The sequence below is a fragment of the Vigna unguiculata genome, chromosome 5 (assembly GCF_004118075.2).
Source record: "Vigna unguiculata cultivar IT97K-499-35 chromosome 5, ASM411807v1, whole genome shotgun sequence".
Classification (NCBI taxonomy): domain Eukaryota; kingdom Viridiplantae; phylum Streptophyta; class Magnoliopsida; order Fabales; family Fabaceae; genus Vigna; species Vigna unguiculata.
Window position 1 is genome coordinate 39,980,734 of NC_040283.1, and position 15,084 is coordinate 39,995,817.

The 15,084-nt window shown below is 32.6% G+C and overlaps 1 protein-coding gene across 1 annotated transcript; it reads right to left on the minus strand.

Moving 5' to 3' along the window:
* Positions 1 to 4,402: 4,402 nt before the first annotated feature.
* LOC114185004 (ketol-acid reductoisomerase, chloroplastic) lies at positions 4,403 to 8,283 on the minus strand. The gene is given in 11 exon segments (XM_028072472.1): positions 4,403 to 4,991; positions 5,153 to 5,308; positions 5,387 to 5,554; positions 5,680 to 5,819; positions 5,895 to 6,012; positions 6,115 to 6,323; positions 6,326 to 6,341; positions 7,119 to 7,259; positions 7,400 to 7,465; positions 7,776 to 7,868; positions 7,952 to 8,283. Coding segments are annotated over 11 exon segments (1,740 nt in total). The 5' UTR covers positions 8,219 to 8,283; the 3' UTR covers positions 4,403 to 4,625.
* Between the last annotated feature and the right edge of the window lie 6,801 nt (positions 8,284 to 15,084).

Genomic DNA, 15,084 nt, shown 5'->3' on the forward strand with positions numbered 1-15,084 from the left:
TATTGGTCCCTTAATTTTAAATAAAAATTAAAAATAATATATTTTTAAAATTTTGATTTATTTTAATTTCGAATTTTGAAAATGCATGAATTTAGTTTTTTTAATCAAATTTTGTAAAGTTTATTTAATGTTTCAAACACGTTCCTAATAATGTTTGAGTTGTTTACACCGTTTGATATATTTTCACTTTAGTATCAATCGAAAAACATATGTGAACGTGAAATAAAATTAATAAAATTGAGTTATAAAAAATTAAATTTACGTATTTTTAAAAATAAGAGATTAAATTGATAAAAACAATTATAAAAGACTAACTATAATTTTTATTAAAAAAATTAAAAAAATATTTAATCTGATTACTCCCAGAGCACTTATTGTATTTTTTCCTATTATTAACACTCTTGGCAATATAATAATTGCAAGGTTATGAATCCTCTTAACTTTACTTACAAATTAGCTAAATATAACAAAAAAAAAATGATTGTAAGAATTTTCTATATCTAAAAGGGACATGCTAGGGCAAATTAATACAAAAAACTATAAAAAAAATGAAAACGATATTTGGACACCATGTTTTTACTTACTTTTGCCATGTTCATGTGTCACTTATTTTTTATTTAAAAATCATTTTTCTTTTTCTCTTATTTTGACACAAAATCCCTTAATAAATGTCTCTCCTTCACATGTTGGCACCTGACAACAAAAAAAGACATTAGGTTCTTCGTAAGACTTTGATACTATTATTATCAAAAGGTTAACTCATTCGTACAAGGACACAAAATTCCTTAAGAGACTGCTTTTCTCTAACAAAGTGTTTAAATTTGAGTGTTTCTCCTGCCAAAACTCATTTTCCTCTTTTCTCAAATTTCCTCACATGTGTGCCTATTTCAAAGAAAAAAAAAATATTAAATAAAAAAATAAGTAACACGTGAACAGTATCAAAAGTAAATAAAAATTTGGTATCAAAATATCATTTTCGTAAAAAAAGGAACCACTCAAGGCTGTGTTCACTTGGAAGAGTTTATTTGGGAGAGAGTAGTTGAGAGAGAGAATAGATGGGTTTGAGTTGATTTAAGAGTGAACTTTGTGTTGTTTTTTTTTAATGGATTTAGAGGTGATTGTGAGTAAATTTAGAAGTAATTTTTGTAAAAGTTTATTACCGATTTGATTGGTGTGATGTATTAAAAAATATGTTTTAATAGAAGTATTAAAGAAATTACCATTTTGCCCTTAGTTTAATAAGTAGTATAAATTGATATTTGTATGGATAAATTTTTATTTCATAATTTTTTTAACCACTAAATTTGAAAAAAAAATACTACAAAAAAAAATATACATATATGTACGTTAACCAAGCAAATATATTTGCTCCATGACAAAGGGATTGAATCCCTCAAAAAGCTCATATCCAATCCATTCAATTGGGATTGAATCCCTCACTGGCACAGATCCGATCCATTAGAGCTAGGATCGGATCTCTCTTTTCCTCTCTTCACATGGATCCCTTCCATTGGAGTGTGATCGGATCTATTGTACACTCACTTCTCCATGTTAAGCTCGCACACCATGAGTGGATATGGGTTCTAACTTTGCAATACATGTGAGAGAGAGAAGACGATAAAATTGTTATTAACCCCGTCAATTTATTCAAATCTGCACATCAGTGGCGAGATTACTATCCTGGTACATCTCGCATATCATTGCTTTATCTTCCTCTCAAAACTTGACGAACGAACAAATAAAAAACTTAACAATCCATTATCATTAAACCACTCTACCTCAAACGAGCCTAAGAACCTAAATGTAGGTCTTAACTATTACAAATTAATAGATAGTGGTAGACTAAGAATCTAGCTTTGTAGCAATAATATATATTTGGTTAACCGAGGAAAGGGGAGCAGCAAGCCAGCTTTTATTAATCATGGCAATTGCAGATTCAAACATTCAAAATGAATATTCCACAGTAAAGAAAAAATCATATAGTCACTGATATTCTGTAACATTATTTTTATGAACAAGTTTGGCTTCACTATTCTCGAACTTTTGAAATTTGGATTGTTATGGTCGTGCATGCATGTCATTTTCATCTCCATTGTCAAATAAATAAAGCTTGGAAAGTAAATATAAACTAATATGCACTCCAACTAATTACTAGCTGCTTAATTATTTTCATCATTTCGCACACTAAGCAAATACAGCTGGATTTGCTAATTTAATATCAGATTTTCTTTGGTTTGTGCGTTGAAATTTGAATACATTAACATATTCAAATATATATAATTATTTTATATTTTATATACAAAATAAAAGAATATTTATTGCTGAGAATTTCTGATACCAAGGGCGTTGACGAGAATCAAAATTGTAGATACAATTTCTTCCTGGAAAACCGTTTTAAATAAATTTTTTCCTCGAAAAAAATAATACACTAAAGTAGAACAAAGAACTTTGTAAAACATAAATTGCTGAAATTTCAGTTTTTCAATTCAACCATACTTTTATATTTGTGCTCGAAACCCAAGAGTATACTATATATAGTTTCCATTGAGGGATTCAAATATGGTTGCTCAGTTTTATATAATTGTTTAATCAAAATATTTAATATCATTTATTTTACAAGAGTTTTTAGTATTTTTCTTTGTATCATATAGTTTTTTAGTACAAATGATTTGTAAATTAAAGATAGATTATTAATATTTATCTCATAAGTTTAATTTAAAACATTGTATATGAGATTTATAGTTTGAGGTTTGAGACTTGTTAATTAATATTCTCTTGTCTATCGCTTTTTGGTATACTTTTAATACTTTTCTTTAACTTTTGAATGTTGGTTATGATGTTCGAGCATGTTTTTGGGTTTGACAATATGGATTCAAATATATAGTACTATATATATTGTTCTTCATATCATACATTCTAGAATTTAATTTTAGTTTATAACTCAGTTATCAATTTAAAATATTTTAAGTGATTCTTAGCCATCATCATCACTCAAAAATATAGTAGATGTTATTCTAGATCACTTTTTATTACAAATTTGGGACATATATAATGGATTGTATAAAAAACAAAAAGGATGTGATTGATAAAAGTGTGGGAATGAAGATTCATTTTCCCACTATAAACTAATTCATAAATTGTGTGAAGTAAGACCTAATTGCTGCTCAGTATCACTAACTTTCAACGTTTTAACCTACAAGAAAAGAGAGCCCAAAAGCATTCATGGTGCAATTAGTAATTATGGGGTGCAGGAAGCCATAACCAATCCATAATAGTGAGATAGCTATACTCCAGTTAACAAATTTTCCTACATGCGTTCCGAGGCCCTTGGACTAATTTGTTGACCCTCACTTCAATTTTTATTTATAAAAAACTTCAGATTGTTGGTTTAAAATTATTTTTTAACTGGATTTTATAACAAAAATTGTTAATTTGCCTAATGAAGTTTAAAATTTTTACGTAAGAAATAATGTATGGTTAATTTACTTGTCTATGCATAAAAATTCAACCAAGCTTAATCTCACTCTTGCAAAACGTGCTTTTCATGTACAAGAGAAGTTTAGATAGTTTTCTTATTTTTATAATACCTGATCAAGCTTAATTCCTCCACCAGGGCTCAAAGGTTTTTTTCTTCTTCTTATTTTAGTCCTCACCTCTTAAACTAGGGCTTAAAAGTTACCCATCGCTTAATTTCTTTCTCTTTTTTTTCTTCATTTAGTTCTCTATCATTTTAATGCGCAACACAATTTTTAAAATTTTGAACTTATATCTTGTAAATTATGTGCATAACAAAAACTAGCATATTATATTCACAATATAAGCGAACTGAGGCCATACTAAAGTGTCGTCATGCCTACAAATTCTTCTTTAGAGCAGCTTCTTCAAAAGGTTTTCTGAAAGAGAAAAATAAAATTAATTCCCCACATAAAAAACTTTACAAATTAACTTATATAAGCTAAATTTTAGTGTTATAAAAAAAGTTAATTTTAGATTTTTCGTTCTTTTTTAGAAGAATTTTGTTGCAAAAATCCCACCTTATTGTTGGATATAAGCTTCTCAAAAACAAACCAAAATCTTGCTTAGAATTATCGTTTTTGGAAAATAAAAAACCAGATGATAGGTTACTAGAATAATTGCAAGAAAAATGATTTTAAATTTAGACACATAGTAAAGCCCTAGGTTGGGCTTCTGGAAAATTAAAAAATATATATACATTTAAACGGAAACTGGTATATCAAGAAAACTACAACAGTTCATACTTACATTGTTTTTAGGTTATTTAACGATTTGGCATAAGCTTTCAGACAAAGCTTAGTGGTCGACAAGCATTGACCAGGAGCACTAAAAATGGTTCGAATTGCTTTCGGTGGTGAAATTATTGAAAGGATTGCAAGGATATGCATGAAAAGTTGAAATGACATGGGTCAACATTTGTGGACGTAGATTACTTATGTTAAAGTTCCTTCCTCGGCAGCAGAAACACAGGAGGTACAAACTACAAAATGATAATACAACTTACATACTAGCATTCATTCATAAAAACAAAACTAGAAACCCCAAACTAACAAGAAACTGCAGTTCTGAGCACATCGGAAAATGATTCGAGGTGAAAGCCATAAATTGGTCTAATTGGAGTGGCGCAACTCTGGACGAACGAAGTCTGCATCTGCTGGCACAGAAATGTCAACTGTGGGTCTCAGTTTGGCGCAGACTTCAATGGCTCCATGCACTGGGTCCGAAAGAAAGTTGCTGAGTAAGTCCTGGTTAACAGGGCTTCCATTGTCCACCGCCACCAAGGCTTGCTGGGTAAGAATGTAATCAAATCGTGGAGCCCATTTCCTCGAACCCAATCTAGCCGTGGTTGAACAGTTATCAACCATGAAAGAAACACCGCGAGCATGCATGAATGGATTCAAAGAATCAACAGCCTCGATCACACTCTCGTTAATGATTTCGGAGTAGGAATGCCCTTTCTTCCTCAGGATCTCAATCTAGAAATTTAGTAATCACAGATTAAAAAAAATCCCTTTGTCACTGATAGTTAACTTTATCAGTCACAACACAAATTTGAAAGCAAACGGAGATAAATATACATGCAGGAAACTATGTGGATCCATTCCGAAAATAATAGCAAGCAAAATTGCAACAGTACCTGGGCCATCATCAATGCCACAAAGACACCAGCAGTAAAAGCATATAATGGGCCTTGATCACCTGCTGGTCTTGTAGAACGGACACGCTCACCAACCTTCCACATGCGGGTTTGATCAATGTTACCCATGGGGAAAGCAGGTAGACCTTCTTTCTCCTGTAAAAAAACATGTATTGTTTAAAGTAGGTGGTGCAAAGGCTGACTACTCTAAAGGGAAAATGAATATGCCCTTACATAGAAGCGGCGTCCAGCCAGAACAACACTGCGAATCTCACTACCACTGGCTACATCCTCGTAGCACTCGTACAGAATGTCCATGCAAGGATAATAAGAAGCACTGTAAGCTTTCTCAAATTCCCTTTTTTCATCTTCAGATAAAGCATTGTATACAGCAAGCATGCCCTGTCCAAAACCAATACGTGAAAAAGGCTAGTCAGAACTCAAACAAATCCCAATCCAGCACATTCTATAGGGAAAGGGTGTTGGTGCCCAACAGACAAAAATTAAGACTAGCGTGAAAATACAACCTTGGTTGAGATGGTTTTAGATATAATTCCAGTTATAGACTCAACAGTATTCTTATACGCCAGATCTTCGTCCATTCCATTATCAGTGTATCTCCTAAACAAGGATTCCACAACTCCATGAACAGCGCCAAGTAAAATGCCTACAAACATCCATGGCTGTAGTTAGAACTTAGGCCATCAAGGAAAAAACAACAAAAACGTTGCAATGCTCTCACCTCTCTCCCCAAAGATATCACTCTTGTACTCTTGCTCTAATGTAGTGGCGAAAGTGAATGGAGAACCAAGGGCAACAGACCATCCCAAAGCAACATCAGTAGCCCTGCCATCCACATCCTGCATGCACAAATAGTTACTCAAATAAAATAAACTATTCAATCAACACATGAGAAGACCCGCAGAAAGTGAAGGGACAAACTGAGGCAGAGCAAAAATAACCTGGTGGACGGCAAAACTTGCATTAATTCCAGCACCATTTATTTCTTTGCCTTGCACATAGAGCCTCCTTACAGATGGACCCATCCCCTTTGGGCACACAGCAATTACACTAATGTTCTTTGGAAAGTCAAGTCCAATTGACTGCAAATGCCCAAGAAGAAAACCATGGGAAAGCCCAAGTATGCTATTTGGTTTCATATGAGAAAATATTTTTCATAATTATCAGCCTGCAAGATAAATAAAAATATTTAAGTTTCTGTATTGAAAGCAGCAATATCAGAAAACCCCAAAATTACTACAGCAAGACATACTTTGTCTACTAATATTGACAAACAGATATTCGAAAGTACATTTTTCATTACTATAGCAAAAACTAAGGCACCACGATACCAACAGGTATGTAACCTTATATAACTTCAGAAAACATATCGTATCACATTCTTAGAAAACATTTGAGATTTGGGACAAATCTTATCTTGCCCTGTTACAAATATGTTGGAATAATATTTTAAGAAAATGTTAAAAGAACTACAAAACAATTTTTTTATTTAAAAGAATAAATGGAGCAAATTAAGAATTGTGACAGTGATGCAAGCTGGCAATATCAAACTGTAAACTGGTGGTGATGGAAGCAGGTAGGAGCAAACTGTAAACTGATGGTGATCAACAAGTAAAAGAATATATAATGCCATTGGGGGTGTGAAAATCATGGTGGATTGGTAATAGTAAGCTGCATTACCGGTACAGTTTTGGCCAAGTAGATGATAATATCTAAGCACTTACAGTTCCAAAAGACAAGTCTCAATCTGATTACTCACGTTGAAATTAACCCAGCAATTTTTATAAAAAGAATTCTCACTGATACTCGAAAAAACTTATTGTTATTCTCATGCAATGCAGAATAACATCGTACACTAATAACCAGACAGTTTCAGAAACAAAACAAAAAACAGCAACAGAAGAATCAGAATGCATATATGGAGCATTGAGTTAAACTAATTAACCTGTGCGGAATCAGAAATTAACAACATCACAAGATCACTGCCCGAGACAGTTTCCCATATGTCACCAAGAGTCCCATTCTCCTCAGTAAACCCGGCTGCCCGAGCTTCAGCAAAGGAGCGAGAACCTTTCCTGAGTCCAATCTGCATTTTTAAATCATTGAAACGACAAACAATGCATGTAATCAGCCAGCCAGCCAGCCATTAATCAACAATTTCTGCATACATTAATATATTATAGACAAAACTGAACTAAATAACAAATTAAAACAAGAATCACACACCTTAACCACAATATCGGACTTTGCTTCAGCAAGCGAGTCCCTTAGATTCTGAGCCTGGGCAGGCCCCTGGAAACACAGCGCCTCGTTAGCAATCATATCAAAGCTAGGAAGTACAACATCATCAGAACAAAAATATTAAGCCATAACCCTTTAAGCTTAAACAAAATCTTAAATACAGACTCTCCGAACTCAAATATAAATAAAATTAACTAATTTTGTGCTTGCCACGGGATTCCAAAGCCTAGGGTGCCGAAAAGTTTTTGGCCACTGGCAATCGAGATTCTCCAATAAAATGGATCGGATATTTAAAGCTTATAAATGATATCACATATAACACATGTTAGCCTTTACTTAAATACGAATCTTCGAAAGTCACCTGAGATCCCCAGCCGATGACACCAATCTGCTTGATCCCCTTGAAAGCGTCGGGCAAAAAGTGGAACAAATCCCTGCCTCCTCTCACGATGTACTGAAATGAATAAAAATAAACAATAAACAAAAGAAATTTAAAATCCACGAATCTGGAAGTGGAAGAAAGCGTCCGAGAACAACCTCGTCGTGTCCGGCGAGGTTAATCTTCTCCTTCTTGAAAACTTTCGTGTCGAAATCGAGCTGCACCGGGGCTTTCACCGGCGCCGCCACCATACGAGCACCGAGAGCGCCGCATCGGTTCAGCTTTAGGGATTTAAAGGTGAGTTTGGAAGACGAGGATTGTAGAGCGAGGCTGGTAGCGGAGAAGCTTCTGGAAGAAGGTTTGGCTAGGGTTTCAGAAGCAGCAGAGATTGCAGAAGAACACGACGTCGCAGCAGCAGCCGCCATTATTGCAGAAGAAGGAGTAGAGTGTGTTTGGGTGGAAAGAGGGTTCACGAAGTGAGACAGTAGTATATTTGTTGGGGATTTTATACTGTGAGCAGAGAGTGGTGTGTGCTAAAGTGCGCCCATACGGTGTCGGTGAGAAATGTCCACTTCTTTTGTACGCCCGTGTATATCTGCAAGCGTGCAGGAGTAGGTGAGACTAACGCCACACATTGCCAATATTTTTTTTTGCATCCTAAAGTTTAGTGAAGCATTAGATCACAGACTTTATAAAATCTAAATCACTGTTCATTGATCGGAATTTACTTACAAACATGCTGAGAATTTGGACTTGTTTTAACAAAATTTTATTTTATCGTTTTTCGTAACAACTTGTTTGTTTAGTCGGGTTGAGAACTTAATTGTATTAAATTAAATATGTAAATATTAAATTAAATAAAGTTGCCTTTTTCTTTGATAGCCGATTTTTTTATTGCAAAAGAATTTTTCTAAATTTATTTATAAAAAGTGTCAATTTAGGAATTTTTTTTGTCTAGAAAAAAAACCTTTATTACTATATTTGTTTTCACGCTGTGCTTTTGCAAAGGAATAACGTTGGTCAAACAGAAAACGTGATTGATTGAGCACGTGCGACAACAACAGAGGAGTGAAAAGCAAACAAATAAGTTATGTTTTGAATCTTAGGATCATCATTTATGTTGTACAATTTGGCAGAGCCAATTGTAAAAATGACAAAGAAGGTTTGGTGACATTTTGCTTTGCAACAGATTCTCCCAACATGAGATAAGAATCTCTCCGAGTAGGGTTGCTTTCTGATCCAAATGTTTATAAAACAAAATTAACTGACAACTTAAACATTAAAGATTAAATATGTCTATTGTAAAAGTTATGTTTAGTCTATAAATAAAATTATAAAATATAGGATTAAATATGTTTTTGGTATTTTAACTTTTAGTGAATTTTGAAATTAGTTAATTTCGAAATTTTAGATCAATTTAATCCTTCATTTTTTAAAATACATGAATTTAGTCGTTTTAATCAAATTTTGTTAAATTTATTTGACATTTCAAGTGCATTTCATAATAATATTTAACTTAACATTAAAACAAAAATGTATCAAATAATATAAACAACTCAAATACAATCCTAACATGCGTACAAAACATCAAATACATTAAAAGAACTAAATTCACGTATTTTGAAAGATAAAAGACTAAATTGGTCAAAAATTTCGAAATAAACTAATTCTAAAATTTACTAAAAGTTAAGGTTGAAAGATAAAAGACTAAATTGGTCAAAAATTTCGAAATAAACTAATTCTAAAATTTACTAAAAGTTAACGGACAAAAAACATATTCTCTAAAATATATACTCAAGTGTATTTTATTAGGGTGAATGGAAAATATCATTCCCTCATATGAGAAACACTCAATATATTATGTGTTAAAAATATATTTTACATTGATTTCATAAATTACGAAAGCTAAATATTTTATTACTAAATAATAATAAAAAATTAATAATAACTTGGAGAATAACATATTTAAAATATGATCACAATTTAAGAGAGAAAAATAATCTCAATTTGAAAAGATAAAATAAAGTTAATATATGCATACAAGAGAGATGTAAACTACAAAAAGCAATAAACACATCAATGCACAACTTAGATATAATTTACAAGAAGTATCGAAAGATTCGACAGAGTCCACACAAGAATTTGGTTGTATTAATCTTATATTAAAATTTGTAAAATATGTAAGTAATTGTGCTAATTCTGTCTTATTTATCAATAATTTTTTTATTATTTGATTTGAAAGAAAAAAATTCTTATAAAAAAACTTTTAAATTGTACAATTTCAAAATTAAAAATAATTATTGAATTGTACAATTCAGAAATCAAAAAATTAAATGAGTTTCAAATTATGTAATCTGAAAAAAAAATATAATCTGAAAGTAGTTTTTTAGTTTTAAAATACAAAATTTAAGGACAAAATATACTAAGTTTTTCTATGGAGTGAAATAAAATTTAAGGGGGTGGGTGGATGAAGAAATAGTTAGGGGCCAGATATAAAAAGGCCCAAAAACCAAATAATGGACCTAGGCCCATTTCTTATTTCTTTTATCTTTTTTTTCCTGTAATTTCATAATTTGAACATATACTTTCCTCCATATATTTTTTATATTTCAGTTGAAATACATTTTTTTTTATATTTTATACTGTACGTTCTGAAATACAAAATACAAAATAGATTTCAGACAAAATACAAATATATATTAGATTATGTAATTTATAATATACTTCTTATATTTTGCATTACATATTTCAAAATAAAAAAAATTGTTCTTTAGATAATATATTATAAAATATTAAATAAAAAATATATTCTACAATATCAAATTTATATTACAGATTATCTAATTTAAAATAAAATTTTTTATTGGATTGTATTATAAAATTATGAAAATGAAGGAAGAAATTGTTATTTATCTTTCGCTTTTATATTTTTTAAAAGTTATTTCATGTTAGCATTTACCGAGAGACTTACCTAACATATTAGCTCATTAGTGATTCAATTTGATAGAAGCGTGGATAATTCTAGAAAAGATATTTGGCATTTTTTATATATTATTTTATCCTTTACATACCTATTAAAAAAATAGGGAACACGAATGGAAATTTAAGGATTTTCTTTTTCTTGAAATCAAAACAAAAATTAAAATATGTATACAAAATATAAAATGTAAAACACAAATAGCAAGACCAAAACCCATGATAGGGATGCTTCATGTGCCCAGGGCTCTGTTTTTTTTTTTATAACATCATCATTCACGTGGAGGTATACATTGGTGGGGTTGATTGCGGCTGGGTTGAATTTGGGGTTCACTCCCAAACCTTCTTCTGTATCCCAATAATTACTCTTTTGACTTTATGTTTTTTGACCTCTAAACCAACTTCATCGCTTCTTTTTCTTCTTGCTTCTCCTTCTCCATCCTCTCCTCTCCCTCCTGTCCCTTCGGCGAAGGCCTCGCCTTCCTCATCGCCTCTTCCACCCGCTTCCCCAACCTCTCCATGGGCCTCCCCCAACCCTCAATTATGTGATTATGTGATTTTTTTCATAAGGATACTGTAGTAATTTGTCACATTTATCCTTCAAATCTCTTCAAAAAAAAGAGAAATCCATTTATTTACTAATCCTGCAGTTATTCGCTTTTCCATTGTTGTCTTTCCCCTAAAGCGAACGAGTGTTTCTCCCCTTCTTCATCGCTCTCTATTTTGCTTCTACAATCTTTCTTCGCATGAGAACAGACCCTTAAAGTGTGGCTGGTTCGAGTGATATATATGTTTTTTTTAGGGTCTCATATCTCTTGGGATGGTCTTGGTGATATATATATATATATATATATATATATATATATATATATATATATATATATATATATATATATATAAATCTAATAATTATATTTTATAATAAAAAAATAAGAGAAACATTTAAAATATCATAATATTTGAGTCTCATATTTGTTACTCTTCATTAAAAAATATAACTTCTAATTCTGATTTATCGAAAGATATACTAGAAATATCAAGAATTTTATTGTCATCCAGTGAAAAGTTATTCCTAACAAGTTTCCTCTTTCTTGAATTTTGAGGAGTTTCTTGAGAAAAGAAGAAGATTATTATTGACAAATACTAAATTTTATGTCCTTAAGAAAGAACATGAAGATTACAATAAAACAATAATTATATCATTATGGAAGAAAACAAAAAAAATACTTTCTAATAAATTTGCAAATATTAATTAGTCATGAAAAACATACCTCGAGGCACCTTCAGCTACAAAAACTTTAATCTTGTATTTGGATGAAACATTTCAATAATGCTCAGAAATTGAAATGTTTTGTATTGAATTGTTGCATTTAAATTCCCTTCATTTTCTAAATAACTTGTTTGGATAAAGAAATTAAAATATATTACATTTCAATTTCTTGTTTGGAAAAAATAATTGAATTTCTTGTGAACTAAAATTTAATTTTAACAATATTTATTTTAGACTTAATTATGTTTTGAGTTCGTGATAAATTTGAAAACAGACTCGACGATCTAGATGGGTCGAGCTGACCCGACTACCCAACTGGATTGGTCCGACTCGACGAGCCAGACCGGCCGAGAAACCAAGACAGACTAGGTCGGTCCAGTGATCCAGACAAGCCCGACTAATTTATATTGTTGGACTGACCCGACTCGACTAGGTTGTTGGGTTGGTCATGCACATCTAGGTCGTCAGGCACGTATAGGTCTTTAATGATCTCAATGCCATCTTAATGATCTTGATGATCCTTCCAATAGGCAAGTTTTTGCTTAAGTTAAAGATTCTCGCTTAAGCTAAAATAACATATTTTCACCTTATTCTCAATATTCAAAGACTAGAACCATAAACCACTGAAATTCACATGCACTCATTAGTTCAACAAAACATAACACAAATATTCCAGCAATTCAACTTATCAAATTATAACAGATAAGACGAATGTACTTTCATAAAAAAAAAAAAATAGCTTCACTCACCTCAAATGTAGACCAAGATCCCAAGATGATTTTTGAGCTATAAAACCTTAATTCAACCTAAAGGAGCCAAAACCTAAAAATAAATTAAAGATTTAAGACTGATGATGATCAAAGTAGAAATCAACATCCTAAAACTAAAAAATGACGGAGAATAAATTTTTAACTTACACGAGGAAAGAAAATGTTCTGATTGGTTTCAAAGAGGATTCTACCATAAACCCAAATGTAACATCTAATTTAAAAAAGAATAAAAATCAAAAGAGAAGGAAGGAGAAGGAATCTAGAGTTGAGAGAAGATGCATGAGAGAAATCAGGTTCTATTTTCTTTTCTTTGTAGAGTCTGAAAAGCTTGATTTGGTTTCTTTTAGTAAAACATGTTTTAAAATAAAATAGTTTCACATCTATAAACATGTCTTCATATTTCTAACACGAAAAATCCTTTTTGCATGTCTAACATGTTAGAGAATAAGTCAAAAGACTTTTACGTTGTTTTAGTTCTGTTAGTTTGTTGTAACTGACAGAACCTTTTTTCTTTGTCAGTTCTATTACACTAGTTGCTGTATAAAAGTTGCTTTGGTCAACCTTTTGTTGTTGACGTGAATATACACTATCATTCAGTTTTCTTCTCTTTGTTACCTAAATTCTATATGGTATCTAGAGCATTGACGATCCTAGGGAATTCTTGAAAGTTGTGGAGCATCAATCGGTGATATCTGGAGAAGTGTGTTATACTCAAACGTGTTATTGGGTCCAACGCTGATTGTGAAACTCTGATGGCAGGGTTAGGAGGGATAATGCAAGGAGCCTTGTCGGTATTTGATGGCAAATTCTTCGATGACTGGAAGATTAAAATGCAAGCGATCTTTGGCTACCAAGACGTTGCAGAGGTAGTGTTTGATGGATTGTCGGAGTTGGGGACGAAAGCCACTAATGAGGAGAAAAGAAACTACAAAGGGCTTCAGAAACTTGATAGTAAGGCGCGTTTTCTTCTTTACCAGTGTGTCAACTCGAAGGTTTTTAATCGGATTTCAAAGGCCGAAACAGCCAAAGAAGTCTGGGATATCTTGGTTAAAACCTATGGAGATGGGGATAAGAATAAGAGGGTGAAGATGCAGACATTACGATGGCAGTTTGAGTGTATGACCATGGAAGAAAGTGATACTGTGGCAGAGTATTTCGATAAAGTGCAGGAGCATGTTAATGCTATGCGAGCGTGTAAAGATAAAGTCTCAAACCAGTATGTTGCTGATAAGATCTTGCAAACTCTACCACCAAGATTCGATCATGTTGTGGTGGCCATAGAGGAAACTCGCGATCTGGAGACCATGGAGTTAGAAGAATTGCAGCATTCATTGGAGGCTCATGAACATCGTATAAATGAGCGCAAACAGTTTCAAGAACAAGTTTTACAGGCGCGGTCTCAGAACAAAGTAAAGGGAAAAGGTGTTAGGCAGTCTCACAAAAAGAAGGTTAACCATAAAGACTCTCAAGAACAAAGAGGGAGAAACTCAAGTGACTCTGATAATCAAAGTCATGTTACTGATCAAGAAAAGGAGTGGAAGTTCGATAAACGCAAAGTCAGATGCTATAATTGCCAGAAGCTTGGTCACTTCGCGAAAGAATGCTGGCACAGGGATGGAGCCAAGATGAAACAGAAGAACCAAGCTAATCTAGCACAAGATGAGTCGTCTGATTCAGAGACCGTGATGCTTATGGCGAAAACCAAAACAGATGATGCAGAGGGTGTCTCCTGGTACCTAGACTCAGGTTGTTCAACACATATGACTGGAAGAAAGGAATGGTTTGTGAAGATGCAAGAAGTAGCCCATGGAAAGATAAGGTTTGCAGATGATAGAAGCCTTACTGCGGAGGGGTCTGGCAGGGTCGTGTTGCGTGATAGTAATGGCAGGGAAGTTGTCATTGAGGAGGTACTTTATGTACCTGGCATAAGGACCAATTTACTCAGCCTTGGTCAGTTGTTACAGAAGGTATTCATGATGAAAATGGAAGATAATAGCCTGAGTGTTTTTGACCAACACAATAGATTGACTATTAAGGTAATGCTTTCCCAAAATAGGACATTTTGTGTTGTCATGAATGCTGTAAACCATAAGTGTTTTTCGTTGACAGAGAGCAAAGCAGAATGGTTGTGGCACATGCAGTTTGGTCATTTGAACTTTAAAGATTTATCCCGGTTAAGCAAAAGTTCAATGGTTAATGGATTGCCACAAGTAAAGATTCCTGAGACAGTATGTCGAGAGTGTATTCAATGCAAACAAACCAAGGGCAGCTTCAA